General features: G+C 35.6%; 1 protein-coding gene across 5 annotated transcripts in view; it reads left to right on the forward strand.

Moving 5' to 3' along the window:
- CAMK2D (calcium/calmodulin dependent protein kinase II delta) overlaps positions 1 to 19,600 on the forward strand; it is a 334,877-nt gene that overhangs the window by 110,482 nt on the left and 204,795 nt on the right. For all 5 annotated transcript variants that reach the window (XM_072624938.1, XM_072624941.1, XM_072624939.1 and 2 more), the window contains exon 4: positions 10,796 to 10,855. In XM_072624938.1, the coding sequence (XP_072481039.1) occupies positions 10,796 to 10,855 (60 nt within the window). The remainder of the gene's footprint in view (positions 1 to 10,795; positions 10,856 to 19,600) is intronic.

Consider the following 19,600-nt stretch of genomic DNA (forward strand, 5'->3'; position numbering starts at 1 on the left):
CTTAACTTCCCCATTGCCTCAGTTTCATCATCTGTAAAATTGTGCTTAGCTCTCAGGGTTGTTATGAAGATAAACTGAGATAATATTTGTAAAATAAAACTTTTGGCAAACCTTAAAACACAATATAAATGCCAGCTATTACTCACACTTACTTAGTGGTTTAAAGTTCTCAGAGCTCTTTCCTCAAGACATCCTTGGCAAGCAGGTGGTAAGAGGATTGTTATTTCATTTGGGGGGTGGGTGGAAGGGGAGTGGGAGGTAAAGAGGGACAGGCCTTTCAGGTAATCTCATTAGTATGGGAAACTTCTATTAAGGAACTCACTCTCCTTCCCCACCCTGCCCCCTCCAATTCAGGTTAACAAATCTGTGCATTATATTCTTAGTGACTTGCCCAAGGTCACACAGTCAGTATTTGTTAGAGATAGTACTTGAACTTAGGTCCTCTGACTCTAAAACCTAGTGCTTTTTGTACCACATCGCACTAAAAATAATTGTTTTTCTTTATCAGGAAATCAGATATCTCAAAGAATCATCCAGTTTTACTTGAAAATAATTTAAACATCTTTAAAACCGAATGATGTTATAGATACTGCTATAATGTAATAAACCTAATTTTAAAACCATGGACTTCTTTCTTCCTCTCATAATCCTGGTCCCATAGGAGAAAAGCGTAACACCAAGAGAATTTGAGCGTCCTTCTTACATGACTTCCACTCTGAGCTTCATATCCTTTTGTAGCCGTGGGAAAAAGTCTAAGGTTGAGGAAGTAGTGATGCATTGGCTTTGCTGGACACTGCCACTGTGATGTTATGTCCCACTTTATCGAAACAGAACCCATAAAACATTTTGAGGTAATGCTTTATACCACAGAAGATTATCTGCTTCACAGAAAAATTTCATAGTATTCTTCTTTTAGGTAATAAGCTCCCTTATTGGATTTAAAATACAAATTTATCAAAACTCAGTTTATGTGCAACATTTAGTGAGGTAATGGAGGTAAGGTTTTCAACCTGAAAACTTGTTTCACCTAAAATCATATTGCCAATAGAAGATATTTTTTGGAAGAAGCCCATAGTGATGTTTACATCTGGAGCTACTGAGTCTGCCACTCATTTTCTAATTATCTCAGATTTTCAATCTAATTATAGTTACAGAGTTGATCTTGAAAGGTCCTCAAGATGCGTATTCCATTGTATATGTGAAGAAACAGGCTTAGAGGGTTTAGCAGGACCAAGATTTGAACTTAAGTCCTTTGGACCTAATTATTTTTCCACTACATTATATATAAATGTTTGTATATTACTTTTGCTGTTACTTTCCCATAATCTATATTGCTGAATTTCCCTCCACCCACATAAGAGGTACACATTTATAATCAATATGTTTTGGCAGGATTTGACTATGAGTACTCCTGCTTCAAGGCCAGCTCTCCACCCACTACCCTACGTTGTCTCTTTTTGTGTTGTGTTTACATTTGATAATACTGAGGGTTATGCTAAAGAGACTCCTTTTCCTCTGTACCATGTTATAGTTTTAGATTGACCAACTCGGTGTTCACTGTAAGTATTCAGAAGTCACAATTTTAGATCTTACTATATCAAATAAACTGAGGATCCAAAGCAAGAGGAAGGGAGCTTCTGTGTGGCCAAAATAGAAGCAGCGAAGTCCAGAAACTGAAATATATACCTTTATAATCACAGGAGACTTTCCCTTAGAGGCTCATTTTCTTCATCTGTAAAATGGGGGTTGTAATATATAGAGAATTTATCATACCTACAGAGACTCAAATAAGTTCATCTATGCAAAGTGCTCTGCAGAACCTAAAGCACTCTTAAATATGAGTTGCAATTTCTCCTGCCATATCTCAAATCTTTGCTATCTCCTCTTTTCCATAAGTCTCGTAAAGGTAGCCCTCTTCCTTCCTAAGGGTGACCTTGTAATCTTCTGCTTTTGCTTTCCTTTTTTCTCATCTTCAAGTTCCCTCTGCATGGTCTTGTTCTTTCTGCCCATAAGTGCATTTTTATTTTCAATACTTAAATGAGGAAGTTATGGACTCAGCTAGAGCATCCCTTTAGAGAGGACTCAGAATTTACTACCTCTAAATTTCCCTTCAGTTGCTTGGTTTTGAATCCATGAACATCGTGCGTCCCCTAGGATAAGCTCATCTCCTGAAATCTCCTCATCTGTAGTTTCTATTGATTATACAGTAGGATAAAATACAAGTTCTTTAGTGTGACATTTAAAATTATTCAGAATCTGTCTCCATCCTACCTGACCAGAATTATTTCATACAGATTCATCTCATATGTTCTACATTCCATTTCTTTTAGACTATTATCCCACTCTTCATCAGTCTTTTCTTGTCAGTAATACTATTGCTAGATCTAAGGGTATGCACAGTTTTATAGCCCTGTGGGCACAGATCCAAATTATTTTCTGAAATGGTGGAACCAGTTCACAACTCTACCAACAGTGCATCAGTGTCCCAATTTTGCCATACATTCCCCAACATTTGTCATTTTCCTTTTCTGCCATGTTAGTCAGTCTGATAGGTGTGAGGTGGTATTTTGGAGTTGTTTTTTTTGTTTGTTTGTTTTGTTTTTGCATTTCTTTAATTAATAGTGATTTAGAGTATTTTTTATATGACTATAGATAGCTTAGATTACCTATTCTGAAAACCTAAAAGTGGAGCAATTAATTCGTCCTAAAGCCTCCCTTTAGACATTTTCAGCTAACCTGAAATGCTTTGGCTATTTTTTAATTGAAGAATGACTGTTTTTCTATAAATTTGACAGGGCTGTTCTCCCCCTTGGTTTAAAAGCTATGTGAAAGCAGGGACTTTTTTTATTTTTCATCTCTGTATCATCAGGACCTAGGGCAGATAAAGTCTTGCTTAGAGATTTTTATTATTTTATAAAATTTAATTTATTTATTTTCAGTTTTCAGCATTCACTTCCACAAAATTTTGAATGTCAAATTTTCTCTCTGTCTTCCCCCTCCACTCATCCCAGGACAGTGTGTATTCTGATTATCCTTTCCTCTAGTCCATCTTCGCTTCTATCACTCACACCCCTTATCTTTTCCCTTCCATTTTCCTGTAGGGTAAGATAGATTTCTATACCCCATTGCCTATATATATCTTATTTCCTAGTAGCATATGAAAACAATTTTTACCATTCATCTTTAAAGCTTTGAGTTCCACATTCTCTCCCATTCCCCCTACCCATGCACCCTCACTGAGAAGGCAAGAAATTCAATATAGGTTATACATATGTGGTCATGCAAAACACTTCCGTAACAATAATGTTGTAAAAGACTATATGTCTCTCTGTCTTGTTCTGCCCTCCATTTATTCTGTTCTCTCCTTTGACCTGTCCCTTTACAAAGGGGTTTGCTCCTGATTATCCCTTCCCCCTATCTGTTGTCCCTTCTACTATCCCCTCTCTCTTATCCCCTTCCCCTCCCACTTTCTTGTAGGGTAAGAAAAACTTCCATACCCAATTATACACATATATATTCCCCTCAACTATTCTTATACTGAGAAAGCTCTCATAAGTTACAAGTATCATCTCACCATGGGGGAATGCAAACAGTTCAACTTTAATAAATCTCTTATTGTTTCTCTTTCCTGTTTAACTTTTCACACTTCTCTTTATTTTTGCATTTGAAAGTCAAATTTTCTATTTAGCTCTAGTCTTTTCTTCCTGAATGCTTGGACTCCTCTATTTCATTGAAGTTCCATTTTGTCCCCTGGACTATGATGCTCAGTTTTACTGGGTAGGCGATTTTTGGTTATAATTCTATCTCCTGTGATCTTTGGAATATCATATTACAAGTCCTCTGATCCCTTAGTGTAGAAGCTGCTCTATCTTGTGTTATCCTGATTGTTTTTCCACACCACTTAAGTTGTTTCTTTATGACTGCTTATAATATTTTCTCCTTGATCTGGGAACTCTGGAATTTGGCTACAATATTCTTGGGAGTTTTCCTTTGGGGATCTCTTTCTAGAGATCTAGAATCTCTGGTTGTAGAATATCAGGGCAATTTTACCTGATAATATCTCAGAAGATGATATTTAGACTCATTTTGATCATGGCTTTCAGGTAGTCCAATAATTTTTAAATTATCTCTCCTGGATCCATTTTCCAGGTCAGTTGTTTTTTCAGTGAGATACTTCACATTGTCTTCTATTTTTTCATTCTTTTGGTTTTGCTTTATAATTTCTTGATTTCTCATAAAGCCGTTAGCTTCCATTTGCTCCATTCTAATTTTGAAGGACTTGTTTTCTTCAGTGAGCTTTTGGAACTCTTTTTTCTATTTGGCTCATTCTTTTAAAGACATTTTCTCCTCATTGACTTTTTGGACCTCTTTTGCCATTTGGATTAGTCTAATTTTAAGGGTGTTATTTTCACCAGCATTTTTGAGGAGTTCCCTTTAGTAAGATATTGACTCATTTTTCGTGATTTTCTTGCATCACTCTCATTTCTCAGATTTTTCCTCTACTTCTCATACTTGATTTTCAAAATCTTTTTTGAGTTCTTCCATGGCCTGAGACAAATTCATATTTTTTCTTCGAGGCTTTGTATGCAGGAACTTTGACTTTGTTGTCATCTTCTGGTTGTATGTTTTGATCTTCCTCATCACTAATGACATAAGCAAATACCTCTTCACTGAGAAAGGATTTATAGTCTTTTTATTTTTTCTGTTTGCTCATTTTCCCAGCTAGTTACTTGGCTTCGAGTTCGTTATTATATGGAAAGCTCCAGAAGCAGCCTGTGCTTCAGCAGTGGTTGCGAATACCCTGGGACTGGGGCTGGGGCCAGACCTAGCTCCCCTCTCAGCCAGGTGAAAGACCCTTCCCACTGACCTACAAAGCTGTCTTTAGCATTTGTGGGTTGAGAAGTCTGGAAACCAGAGCAGCTGCCAGCAATTTAGTCCTTTAAGGCCTGCTCCAGCTCTCTGTGTGCTGGTGGGGCCCATACCCCACTACACTACACTTCCATCCTGGTGCAGTAGACCCTTCCTGTTGATCTTCCAGATTATCTTGGACTAGAAATTTGCTTCAGTCTATCATTTTGTGGTTTCTGCTGCTCTAGAATTTGTTTAGAGCTATTTTTTGCATGTTTTTTGAGGGACTTGGGGGAAGCACTCTAAAGCTTTCTCCTTCTACACCACCATCTTGGCTCCATCTGAGATTTTGATTATTTTAAAAAAATATGTATTGCCTTTTGTCAGTTTAACTCTGAATTTCTTGGTTATTATCAAGGTATGTTTGTATGTATGTATGTGTGCACATACATACACACATATAAATGTGTATATGTATGCATATACATACACACACAGACACACACAGACACAGACACACACACACATATATATATGTATATATATATATGTATATATATATGTATATATACATATATATATACATATATATATATAATCCACTGAAATAAAAGCACAGCTGGTTTTAAAGGAAACCTTATTCAAATGTTTAACACAATGCTCCAGGAGGGTAAGGGCTCAACTTTGTCTCTCCCTGAATTAGCTACCCACACAGTTGATGCTTAATAAGATGTTTGTTGAATGAATGAATGATGTGTTTCTAATAATGTTATACACTTAATCACCACTCCTTACCTACCTACTCCCTTTAAAAGTGCAGTTATGAACTTTTAGTTTTCATGAGCATTTAAATTACAGCATTTCATTTGGGATGTCAGAATATATCCCAGTGGGCGAATGCAAAATGCCTTCTGATTCATAAGAAGTCAATAAGTTAAGTGATTACAATGGAAGGAAAACATGGAAGGAAGCTGTGTCCCTGGAAAGGCAGCGTATTGTGCTCTTATTATAAAACCAAGTATACAGGGGTGCAGTTCTCTCATTTATGTTCATTGATGGTCTCTTTTAGATGGTCTTATCTCAAAAGAGTAGACTGCTTATTCTCAATGTTGGGAAGCTCTCAGCTAAGTGAGACCCATTGCTATTTCCTCTTCTTTTCTTCTCCTGTCCTGAGCTGAATAGAAACTTGAAGGTCAAACTTCTGAAAGATACCTATAGTACTTCTCTCTTATCCTCAGAATGACCTGAGTATGTGACACAACCCTTAAGAGTTCTTTATGAACACATCACCATTGGCTAAGTGAAAAAGAATCAGTAGCAGTCCTACAAGTTTGTTCCGGGATAGCACATTAGACCCTGTAATCTCTGCACTGGAGTTGAGACCACATGTGATCCTCTAGGTCCTCAAGTGTGGCCCTTTAATTGAATCTAAACTTCACAGATTCAGTCAAAGGGCCACACTTAAGGACCTAGAGAGCCAAGGCTACAGGTTCCCCAGCCCTGCTTTGGTCTTTTAAACTAGAATCCAGGTCTTTCAGTGGCCTTTTAAAAAGTCTTAAATGTTTGTTTCTCTCTCTCCTGTAGACCATGTTCAGTGAGAGCAATTCAGATCCTAGCTCTGCCCCTTTAGGACCTGTGCAACTACAGAAAAGTCACTCAATTTTCCCAGGTCTCAATATCCTCATCTGTAAATTGATAGCTTTAGTCTAGATGACCTGTGAGGTTCTTTCTGGCTCCAGATCTGTGATTCTATGATCCTTCAAATAAGTTTCAGGAATGCTGCTGCTGTGTAGAGTAATGACACTTTGTCAGAAAACTATTATAACAGTAAAGACTCAATTGTTTTAAGTCAACAATACATTTTTGAGGCACAAAAAATCAGATACCTGTAATATATCTAAAGATCAATGGAGCATGTTAGTTTTCAGCTTTCTTTGAAGCAGCTTCGTGAGTGCTAAAATCCTAACCAACTGAAGTCATTCTTTGGAAACTTTCCTTGCATATCTTTTTAACAACAAACAAGAAAGTACTTTGATAGGTTGGAGATATTGAAAGGCAGTGTTGCCTCACAGTGGACAGAGAACTGGCCTTGAAGACAGGATGACTTGAATTTAGGTCTTATGTCTAACAAATACTGGTGGTGTGACCCTTGGAAAGGCACTCAGTGCTCTGTAAGTTGCAGGTAAGGTACTAACCTACGTTGGTAGAGTGAATTCTTTTGCATGGGACCGCACTTCAATCAGTGAAGTCATAGATCCAGCATTTATCCTTTGAGGTATTAGAAAAAAAGATTACTGTATAATAGTAATAATATATAACACTATAATTATATTACACTATAATTATGTTATACTATATTATAGTATAATTGTATTATACTATAATAATATATAATATATCAGCAAAATCAATAATTAATAACATAATATGATGATAATCAAAGCGTTTATATAATACTTTAAGGTTTGCAAGCATTTTATAAACATTGTCTCATTTATTCTTACAACAACCCTGGGAGATAGATGCTATTATTATTTCAGTTTTACAGAAAAAGAAATTTAAAGAAAGAGTTTTAAGTTATTTGCCCAGAGCCACATAGCTAGCAAATGTCAACCTGGATTTGAACTCAGATCTGCCTGACTCCAGGTTTAGCATTCTATCTACTGTGCTGCTCCTCTGTCTTTATCTAGTCCTATCCAATATTGTAAAATTTACTTCATGTAGAGCATACGATTTCCAGATTTTTCACTTTTATAGGTTAAGATCATTGGTACACAGTTGGTTTTATCAAGTTGGTAAGTGTTTAATCACCTTCCAGAGGGTATAGAATATTCTGCTTTGGGAAACATACTAAGCTCAGAAGAGGTAGTTCCTGTCTCTGTGGAGCTTTCAGAGTAATGGAAGAATGACACATATACAAATAACCATATAAATCAGACTTCTGACTTCATTAGTATTGATAACTCCCAGTGAAAGAGCTCCCTCATTTACTTGATCAACAAAAACCCTTAAAGTGACTAGAGTGTGCCAGGCACTATGAAAAGGTCCTGGGAATATAAAGACAAAAAGAGAGAGTCCCTACCCTCAAGGAGATTAAATTCCATCAAGGGAGGCATTACACATATACAGAAATGTGTATGTTTATATGTAAACTTGTTTAAAATATTTATGTCTATATCTATACAAATATATGTCTACATTTAAAAGATAGATACTGTCTTACTATACTTAGATTAAATATATTTCTTTTGCCTCATTACAATTTAGTATCATTTTCTTTGATAGAATGGACTTAAGGTATAAAGAGTTCAGCTCAATCTAAGCTAAAGCTATTTCAGTCATGTCTAAACATGGCATTTTCTGTCCCAGGAAGTTGGCTCACTCCTTCATCTTGCAGATAAACTCCTATTGACCATAGAAATTTGCACAAGCATCTGACTATTCTAAGCTTTCATCATCTTAAGATCATAGTTTTTCAATGTCTTCTATTAAAGAATCTAAGAATATTAGAGAGTTCCTTATGCAGTCACACTAGCTTATTTTGCTGCTTTCCTTTTTTCTTCATTATTTGAAACTATTAGAATTTTGTCTTCTGAGTCTCCCCTCCTTCTTATGCTGCAAAGACTTAAAGTCAGATTTACTTTACCCATTCCACTGGGTTAGCACCTGTCTCACAGGGCTGCTTTGAGGATGAAATGAAGTAATGTATGCAAATGCTTTGCAAACATTAAAGAATTATGCAATATGAGTTGACATTAATTCTTATTAACTTTTATTATTTTAGAATAGTAGGCTAGAAGATAATATGGGTCTCCTTCAGAAAATCTTGAAATTTGCTTTCCTAAGGTCCGAGGTGAGCGGTAATGTGGTGTGATGTTCAAAGAGCTGACATTAAATCCTGCTTCTGGCACAAGCCATTTGATCTCTAAGTACCTCTCTCAGATTATAGGGTACAGAGCAGATGCTTGCCTCTCTGCATTGGTACATGGAGTTTCTTCATTGCCAAGTTGAAATCTTTAGTCCAGGAAAAGAGCAAAAATCAGTCTTCCCTGTCTCTATTACAAAGTTTGACTTTTTAAAAAAAATTCCTCATCCTTTCATATCACCCTCTGCTTTGTAGATTTCCACTTGCAAACCTTTTGACATTGATTTGGACTCTCTTCCTCTTTTTCTCTTTCTTCCTGCATTATTTCTTATAGTCTCAGAACAACTTAAGCCTTCTTTAATAGACTAGAGCTTAGATAGATATGTTCTTCTTGTCTTTTCACCTTTTCCTCTGGCAGGAAGAACAACTCACATTTGAAGAACTGATCATTCTTTCAGGCAGGACTGAGAATATAATCCACTCAAGGGCAGTCCTCTCAGTGTCTATGCTTCCTAGGTGGAAATCTCAGGTAGCTTCCCTTCATCATACCTCTTTCATAACACCTGTTCATTTTGGTGGAAATGCCTGGTTGCTCAGGGCTTCTTGGAACCATGTTTGAAAAACCTTTTTTGGTTGATCCCCTCCCCCTCATTATTAAGTCAAGTGAGGTAAATGAGCATATATTAAACACTCACTGTGTACCAGACATTGTGTTAGACACTAGGGATACATAGAAAGGCAAACAACAAAAAATCAGAAGAAAAAAGTCCCTGATCTCAAGGAGCTCATAGTCTAATGTCTATTAAACTCTTTCCACTTTTTTTATCCCACCTGTCCCATTCTGGGGACAGATTTGTTAATGGTTGAATGGGGGTCCCAGGGATGCTTGTGTATATTGACCTTTGGTCTCTATATTATCATTAATATCTTTACAAGTTATACAATGTGCAAAAGATGTTAAAAGTTAAGAGAAAAATTATGAATTTATGAAATTATAAAAATAGGAACAGTATGCTAAGTGCTTTTAAAATATTATTTTATTGGATCCTTACAATATCTCATGTTTTCTGTCTTTTAGTATCTCTCATATGTGGTACTGTACTCTGTATGTGATAAATACTTAATATATAGCCATAACAACAACAATAATATGAATAACAGGTAGCATTTATATAATGCTTTTAGGTTATCAAAAATGAGATATATTTTATTGTCCTCACTTTACAGATGGGGAGACTGAGAGAAGTTAAGTGACTTGTTCAGTGTCACAGTGGTACAAATTATCTGAGCAGAATTGGAGCTCATCTTTTTGACTCCAAGTCCATCATTCTGTTATGCTACTTACCCTAATTTATTTGCACACTTACATAGTACACAGTCTGAAAGCAAATAACCTTAAAAATAAATACCTATGTGTTTGAACTGAAACCATTTTTTTCTTGTGTAGGAATAATCCATGTCTCATCCTATCTGTCCCTAAGTGACAGGTCATTTCTAATACATATCATGTGGCTAGGTTCCAAGTTTTCCCCTCAGGGTTAGAGGTACAGGCTTTCTTCTGGTATGACTGCAATGTTTGGGCATGGCAAGCCCTGTAAATGAATAAAGGAAGTATGTGGTGACCTAAGGGTTTGGTCTTCTAAACACTAATGACAGCCAATCTTAAGGACCAGGGGAAGAAAGAACTATGTTGTTTCCATGCTCTTTTTTCTCCTGTACTGTCAAGGCTTGTCATCTGATAATTATAGATGGCACAATAAATACTTTTCCTTGCTAGGCTTCTTGCTGGGGAATCTTAATTTCAATTGAATTTCTTTATACCATTGTGTAGAACTAGTGGAACACAAAGAAAATGAATAGATGAGAATGGGAAAGGATGTATTTTAGAAATAAGATTGTATAGTATACTGCCTTAGTACCAAATTACAGTAATCATGCTTTTGGAGAAATGAAAGGATAAATAAACTTGAAAGGCATTATGACATGTACTTTTTTTATTTTTCTCTGTGCTTCATTTTCTGTGTGATGTATTCAGTTTTATTTACTTCCTAAAAGTTGCAAATCTTCTCTGTTCTTTTACAGATCACCAGAAACTGGAAAGGGAAGCGAGAATCTGCCGTCTTTTGAAGCACCCCAATATTGGTGAGAAAATGCCTTTCCCTATCAAGTTTTCCGTTTTCCATTCTAAATTTGACCACCACTTGCTTTGGTGCATCATCAAATCTCCACAAATACGTGCTGAAACAGGAAACAGAGGAGTGAATTAGAGCAAGGGTGCACAACAAAGTTCTTCGGAGCTTTAGGGCTAAGCTTTGAAATTAGCATGAAAATAAAAATTGTCAGTATAAAATAGATTAATTCCATGATTGAAAATTAATTAAAATTAAATGTGGTTATACCCTAAAACTCAAAATGAAATGGAGAAATGTAAAGAAACGATTTTGACTAAGCAACAAAATAAAATAAAATTTGCCAGTTTTATTCTGTTAACAGTCGATATTCTATAAGAAAAGTGTTACTTAAGAAAATCAGATGACATTTCTGTAGCTTATCAAAGGTTATAAAGTGTTTTACACATATTTTATTTGGTTCTCACAATAACTCTTTGAGATATTATTATCATTATTACACTATTTTACAGATGAAGGAACTGAGGTACAAAGAGGTCTAGTGCCTTATGCAGGCTTACAACAACTAACTGTAATTGAGAGAGTGGGTCTCAGAAAGACCTGGATTCAGGTGTGTTTTTGATACTTACTGGTTATTAGGTGCTGGGAAAAACACCTGCCACACTCCAAGTATTCTAGACAACTTTCTACCACTAAATCTCAGAGAAGGTGCTGATCTGGGTAGGAAGCTTTTTTCACCGGTGGTTGTCTATAATGGGCAGCTAAGTGATAAAGTGGATAGAATGCCAGGGCCCAGAGTCAGGAAGACCTTAGTTCAAATCTGACCACAGACATTTACTAGCTGTTTGACCCTGGGCAAGTCACTTAACCCTATTTGTCTCAGTTTTCTCATCTATCACATGACCTGGAGAAGGAAATGGCAAAGAACTTCAGTATCTTTGCCACAAAAACTCCAAATGAGCTTATGATGAGTCGGGCACCACAGAAATGATTGAACAACAACTAAGTTCTCCATAACAATGAAATCATAGGTCTGGTTTAAAATTATTATTTTGTGGAAAACACATTGTGGACCTTTTATTTATACATTGGTTAATACATCTGGCGAATTAGGGCTTTAAAGTATTGATCATCTTCCATGTGTAAGTTGAGATAAACCACCAGGAGAGATGGATTAGAGGCAGATCTGAGAATTAATGCAGAAACAGTGTTTGCCTAATATATATCAGGAATGTACATCTCTTCTATGAGACTAGTTCTCTGCACCAGCCATCTCAGATGCATCACACTGTCACCCTTGGAACTGACATTGATTAGGAATTTTCTCTCCTGCATCTTCCTCTTAGGTTCATAGAATATCAGCTTTGGAGATGATCATCTAGTCCTTTTTTCTCCTCCACTAGTTGTCCCCAGAAACCATCTATGCTAACTTGATAAATCTCCCCCTGGTCAGAGGATTCCCACTTCCACTGAAGATGGAAAGATTGCTGGCATCCTCAGTTAGAATTTTTCTGTGGGAACAGTTTTCAATATTCCCTTAACAGATGTAGATCACAGATTCTCCAGACCTTAGGAGGTGGTTTGTGTGAGTTGCATGCAGAAATACTTACCATCCAATCACTAATCTTCTGATAATGAGCCTCTCTGCACTTTGCTAGGCTAGTGCTCAGAAAACAGACACACAATCTATTGTTGTGTCTGTGTGTACCAACCTCTTGGGGGGAAAGGGGTGGCTGAGGGGAGGCTGGGCTCCTCCAAGGTTTGTCATAATTTCTGAAAATCTAGGCCCACTTCTACACCACAAGGAAGTCACATGAGTAAGACTTTTATGGAATTACATTTATTGATAACTCATTTTGTTGGCTTGTCTGGGACACTAACAACGATGAATAGGCTTGTTCCTTTGGGAAAATGTAATCCATATTAGAAACAACTGACTTAACAAATGAGCTTCTTGAACACAAGCTATTTGTAAATTAGGAGTTATAAATAAGTTGTAAAGACAATTACATAGAGAATCAGACTTGTTTTCTCATTCTGACCATGAAACTAATTAACTTTGTGACATTAGGCAAATCAGTTAATATTCCTTTATAGAGTGAAGCAATTAGTCTAGATAATCTCTCAGGTCCATGTGGATTTTAATATCTTGCGATTCATATTATTTTAGTAAGGAGAGTCTCGGAACCACAAAGTTCCAAGAATCTCTTAAGCAGGTAGATGGGTCAGGCTCTGGGCCAGGTATTGGGGATATAATGGCTAATGAAAGAAATGCTGCTGTCAGGAGACCTACATTCTATCCAAATCTTTACAAGCAATAGAATAAAGATGTAGCTAGGGGAAGGTACTCACATCTGATGGGAATAGGAGAAAGGTTATGGTGTAGGTGGCATTTGAATGGGAAATTTTGATTAGTTAGAAAGTGTGGTTGTTTAGGTGGATAGATCCTTAGAGGTAGACAGACTTATCATGGCTTCAAAGGAAGAGGAGATTCAGAAGGAGAACATGAAGATTCCCTCCAGCAGGTGAAGAGGTTTCTAGATCGCTAGAGAAAAGCTATATTTTTCATACCATTATCAAAATTAACCATCCTTTGAGAATGTCCTAGGAAGTAGCTGCCTAGGAGGTGAATATCAGTCTTAGCTGCAGTTGGGAGTTTGCCCAAGAACAGTTATTCATAGACATAGAGGAAAGATACACCCTGGTGTCTGTAAATCTAACAGTACATGAAGAGGACAGAGCTATTGATATTCAGAAAAAAAGATGCAGTACTATATTACCACTCTATTTCTTCTTGGTTCCCTCCTGTTGTGCCACTACCTGAAAATAGATCATAACCAATGGAGAACCAGAGTACCAATATTTTTAAAGTGTGAAGAATAAACAAATGTAATTCAAGTAAGCACAGGTTTACATATGGCAGCTTCACTCAGACCTTGTTTCATGAGTCTACAAGTTTAATAAAAGATAATTCAGAATGATGTTCATAAGGACATTCACCCCGAAGTCTTTCTATAGGTAAGAGTCATTGAAGGAGTTGGAAGATGGTGCTATTGTATAACTACAGAATACCTTTGTCATGCTGTAACATTTAGAGAATTTGATGTCAGAATTTCTTATTTTTTTATTAAGTGAAGACAGTATTTCCAAAAGCATTATACCTGAGGCTGCTGTTCCTAGGATTATCTGCGGAGATATAGCATTAATTATTACTCTCAAACTCATGTGCTTCCTCCAATTACCGAAATCTTTCTGTTGAGGTCACAAATAACTGGCATAATTAAGTTCTCTTACAATCAGGAAAGATTCAATTTTTATTTTAAAATGCCTCCCTTTATCTATGGCTGACACAAAGGGGACAGGAAACAGCTGAACTTAGCTTTACGTAATTATGAAGATTTTATTGGAAAAAGAGATGCTTACCATTTCTCAGAGGATAACATTTGAGTTCTTGTCCAATTGGAGAGTCATTCCAGAGCAAAAATGAATTTGTTTACCTTGGGTTTGTTGCTGTTTGGATAGCATTCTTTTTTCTCTTCTTACACTTCTTTCATTTAGTTTACAAAACTGAGAAGTCGGTTAGCTGTTTGACCTTGGACCAGTCACTTAGCTTTTTTGTACCTATGTAGCCCAGTCTCAGAAGATTGTTTCAAAAATAAAATAAGATTATAGGTATGAAAGTGGTTCTAAAAGCATAAAGCTCTATAAAATGGTAAGGTATCATTGTCATTTTCAATTTGGAGAACATCAGTATGTATCTTTGAGGGATGACCATCTGGTGCTAATGAAACATAAAAAGGTGTGAATGTTAATGCAGATGGATCTTTTGGTTAAATTTTCTTTCCTCATTATTCTGAAGAACAGACTATCTACGGTTACAGTCATAGTCTTCCTGGACCTTGATTTAGAAGTTTTACCTGCCCCCTTTTATAAATCTTGGTACTTTGTATAGCATTTTAGAACAATGCTATGATCTGAACTTTACTTTCCACTGTTGTTTTTAGAATGAGTGAATGTGAGTGAATGAGTTAAATACCAAGGAGTATCGCAGTAGCCTTCTACTTCATCTTCCCATATCTAGACTTGCCCCTCTCTAATTCAACCTGCATAAAGTTTAAAAAGCAATATTCTTAAAACGCATGTCTCTCTGTGTTACTTCTCTGATCAAAAAAGTTTAGGGCACATAATTGTCTTCTGACTTTTAATGTCTTCCACAGTCTAGTTCCAACCAAGTTATTCCCCTTCTCTTATCCTGTGGTCCAGGCACCTGGCCTACTTGCTATTACTAACATGCCACATTTCATGTTTTATCTTCATGTCCAGAACTCACTTCTCCTCTCATCTGCCTCTCTTAGAATACCAAGCTCTCCTCAAGATTCAGTTGAAGCAATATTTCCTACATGAGATCTTTCCTGCTCATCCCATCTAGGAGTGATTGTTCTCTTGAAATGATGTTGTATTTATGTTTCCTAAACTCTGTTTTTATTTATAAATGTAAGATAAACTGTAAGGTTCTTGATTACAAGGCCTATTTCATCTTAATACCCTCAGTCATTAGCCCAGGGCATGGCGCATAGTGTGTGGTTAATAACAGCTTTCTGATTGATCGACTGATTTCTGTTTTGTTATAAGAATACACACCAATAGAGTAGAAAATCTCTAGACGTGATATTCAAAAACCTATTTTTTTTATTAAGCTGAAAAATAAGACTGACTGAAGGATCAGTAAAGTCATCTCCACTTAGGATTTCTTTATCAGGCTCTCCTAACTCTCCTAAGGACAATCTTATTATTTTAATCTTCAAAAACAGTACATCTTCTTATATATTACTAATGAAAGGTGAGTCTGTCAGAATAAGATAATAATTTGCATAAATAAATTTATATCTAAATTAAAATTTGAAGATCATCTACATTTTCTAGAAAATTAATCCTATTATAAGGATAGATCATTATACTGGTGAAAATTATGTAGTATGTTTCGTGGGAATTTCTATTTCAATCACATCCTTTAGTCCTAATATATCTTTCTTAATCTGTAAAAAATGAAACATGAAACTGCATATTAATTTTTTAATATCAGGTAACTCATTTAAACTCAAGAATAAAATTGATTATTTTATGCCTCAGAAGAGAGTTTAAAAGTGAATATCTGAAATATAAGAGTAGTCCCTAATGCCTATCAACTGAATTGTCATCATTTACAAATGATAGATATGTAGGTAGGGAGCTCTTTTCTTTATGTATCTGGATCTCCTTTCTTACAAGTTTTATCTAACTTATAAGACTTAAAGAACCAAAAGTATTTTTTTTAATGCAGTTGACATTATGGAAGACATACCAAATAACAGTTTCCCATCTAAGAATACGTAGGTGGGAAATGGCATTTGACTGTAGATGGATGATCTAGCAATGAAAGATTTTTCCATAAATTTGTGCTGTGGAGAGCATTATTTTGTTAGAAATTTTTCTGAAACAGAAAACTCACTTGCTAAGACCTTGATAAATACCATGGAACCCTAGAAGAATTTGGGGACTGGAAATTCATGACACCTCCATTCTCACTCTGGTTCTACCAGTTATAATGTAACCTTGGATAAATCACTTAACCATTCTTAATCTTAAATTCCTTGGAATTGGGTCCATCTAGATCTAAATTCCTTTCAAATTCTGTAAATTTCAAGTTAGGGGTATCCTATTACAACACTGTGTCATTTAGTTTTGTATTCTATGGTAGTCATCTGGAATGGTGTGTATTATGATTTTAATATGTATTGACTTAGTTTCTAATGGAGTCAAAGTCATCCATATGTGTATGTCAGTCATATATATATGTGTGTGTGTATGTATGTATATGTGTGTATATATATATAGCTTAGATATATAGTCAAGATAGATGGATATGTATGTATATATTATATATGTGTATATTATATATATGAGTATATTCTATATGGGTAATATACATGAATGGATAGATAGTAATATATAAATATATGTGTGTATGTATATACACATACTCCTATATGTGGTTTTAATGCTAGAAAAATTTGTTTTTTTCTCTAATAATTTCAGAAATGAGAGTAAGGAAGAATTGATTTTCATTTCATCTGAATTGCTATGTTATCACCAAGCTGTGTAATATGGCAATGTTGTATTTAGTCAAGCAAACAAAGATAATTAAGATGAAAACAGTAATTGTCGTAAACTAGCAAGAAAAGGCACATTCAAAGAATTGTTTCGATAGATATATCAAACCCATTGTGTGAGATTATGTTCCTCCAGTACACTTGATAGTTTATACTAATAACACTTTTGAGGATGGTGCAGCTGTTCCATAGAGGTTATTGTAACTGGTTAACATGGTTTCCAAACACTCAAGTGGAGCCATACTTTCTACAGAGACTCTTCTAGCTTAACATACAGAGGCCCAGGGGAAGCATCGTTCTGTGTTGATATCTCTGAAATTGATGCGTCAGAACACAGATCATACAACATTATTTACCTGCCCTCTTTTCTTCCATCTTCCTTTTTAATTAGTCCCTCTATTAAAATAGGCAAAATTTCATAAGCTGTATAAGGTATGTCATGCTTATGACACGTCTCTGTGTTTAGGCATGTCCTAAACTCATTGGTCTCCCCTTGCATCCCACATGATAGATTTTCTTGTGACTTTTATTAGACTTTTGAGATTTTCTTCAAAGAATCTTTTCTTTTTTCACCCAAGTCAAAGTTCAACATCATTAGTTGTGTGTTTTATTCTAACCAGAGGATTATATGGCCTTAAGATATTTTCAGTGTTACAATACTAAAGACAGAAATAGCTTCGGAATAAAAGTGTTTGAAACATTGGAATATATTTAAGCCATTGTGACTCAGTGGTTGTTGAGATTACATTAAAATTATTCTTGAGATTAGAGGTAGCTGGGTCCATTTTATGATTACAGGGATGAACTTGACATTTGTATCTCAGTTTTGATTCTTAGCCTTACTGAACAAGCTGTTCTTTAAAGTAACTGAGAAGTCCAAACATCTAAAGAGATTAGAAGGTTGACATAATTTGAGTCACTGAATCTGAAAAAGGGATCAGTGAAAGGAAGAAAGAATCGATCACTTATTGTAATCTGACTATCATTTTCCCCAGGTAGAAGGTAGTTGAGAGTGGATCACTCATTTGGTTCACTCACAGGACTTCATTTGCAAGGATGTTGATATATGGAACATCGAGGCTTTTGGTTGGGAAATATGCTTTATGTTGGCAGACTTTTGACTGAAGACCTTTTCAATCTGTTTTAATAATAGGTTTTAGAAAGAATGAGGCAATTTTAGCAACATGAGGATATGTTTACCTATTCTATGGTACTGGTATAGAGAGGGAAGAGAGAAAAAGGTAGCAACTCATCAGTGTCTCCTCTTTCATAAGTGATCCAAACATATAGTGTGATGATAAGCTTCTGGTTGCTCTACCAATTTTTATTGACCAGCTGATGAGTTTCCTTTGCTTTTGTCCCCATATACTTCATGCAGTAGATGAAATAGTGAAGAAATGTTGGTAATGCAGAACTGGGTGGGGAGTTAGGAGATCTTCCTTCCCTCTGGTTCTGTACACATTAGCTTTCTCAGAGCCATCTAATCATCCTGGCTCAATTTCCATCAAATACAGAGAGTCATAGTAAATTAATGCTTAAAGAGTCACTAGAAATCACCTAGTTCAACACCATTTGTTGTACATTTACAGAGTTGAGCCACAGGGACAGTGACTATTCAAGGTCATACAATGTATTAGCAGAATACATTAATGGGCCAAGTTCTCACAAAGCTTTGACAGATTTGGATGGAAGCATCATCATATTTCATAATCATTCAATTATTGTGTTTATATCTAAAAAGCCTAGAATTGCAAAAGTCAAAGAGATCTTAGAGATAATATTGTCCAAACCCCCAGTCTCCTCATTTTATAGATCAAGAAAATGAGATCCAGGAGAAATTAAGGGACAAGGTCAGAAATATTGAACTCAAGGATTCTGAGCAGACATTCAGTGCTTTGAATAACTATCTCAAGCTTCAGGGAAAGGAGACTTTGAAAAAGAAGATTGAAATACTACTTTTCAAATATTAGTCAGAATTATTATGGAGTCTGAGGTTGATTACAGTTCAAATCAGTGTTTCCTCACAGAAGAAAAAATTCCAATTTAAGGGTTTTGATGATAACACAATATAATTAACACCTTTATAAATCAAATATGAAGTGTCAGAACTAACACCTGCATAATAGGGTTAACTGTCATCTTACTTGTTCTGTATGTAGATGTTATATTTGGGGATGGAGTTATGATTTAATTTATTAACTGAATCTCTGTCATATCAAGTTGTTTTCATGTCTTAAATGGTTGACAGTTTGCAACATAATTCTATCTTTTTAATGTTACCAGGGGTAATTTTTAAAATTAACATTATTATTATGCAGTGATGTCCAGTGAATAGGCAGAAGGGTAAAATAAATAAATACCTAAGTTTTCTATTTAAAATATGGACTTTAGACCTTCATAATTTTTAAATTTCCTTTTACTTAGCACTTCTCCGGGAATGATTCATGTTGATTCTTTGCCTGCAAAGTTAGGGGATTTGTGGAAGACAAAGGGTTACAAATACAGGGAAAACAAAGTGAAGGTCAAATTACTCTTGATTAATGTTCTGTGAATAACATTTTATTTCCATTGAGAAGCTTGAATAAGGTCACTTCGGATCCTTTTTAGTG

Source organism: Notamacropus eugenii, chromosome 7 (assembly GCF_028372415.1).
Source record: "Notamacropus eugenii isolate mMacEug1 chromosome 7, mMacEug1.pri_v2, whole genome shotgun sequence".
Lineage (NCBI taxonomy): Eukaryota > Metazoa > Chordata > Mammalia > Diprotodontia > Macropodidae > Notamacropus > Notamacropus eugenii.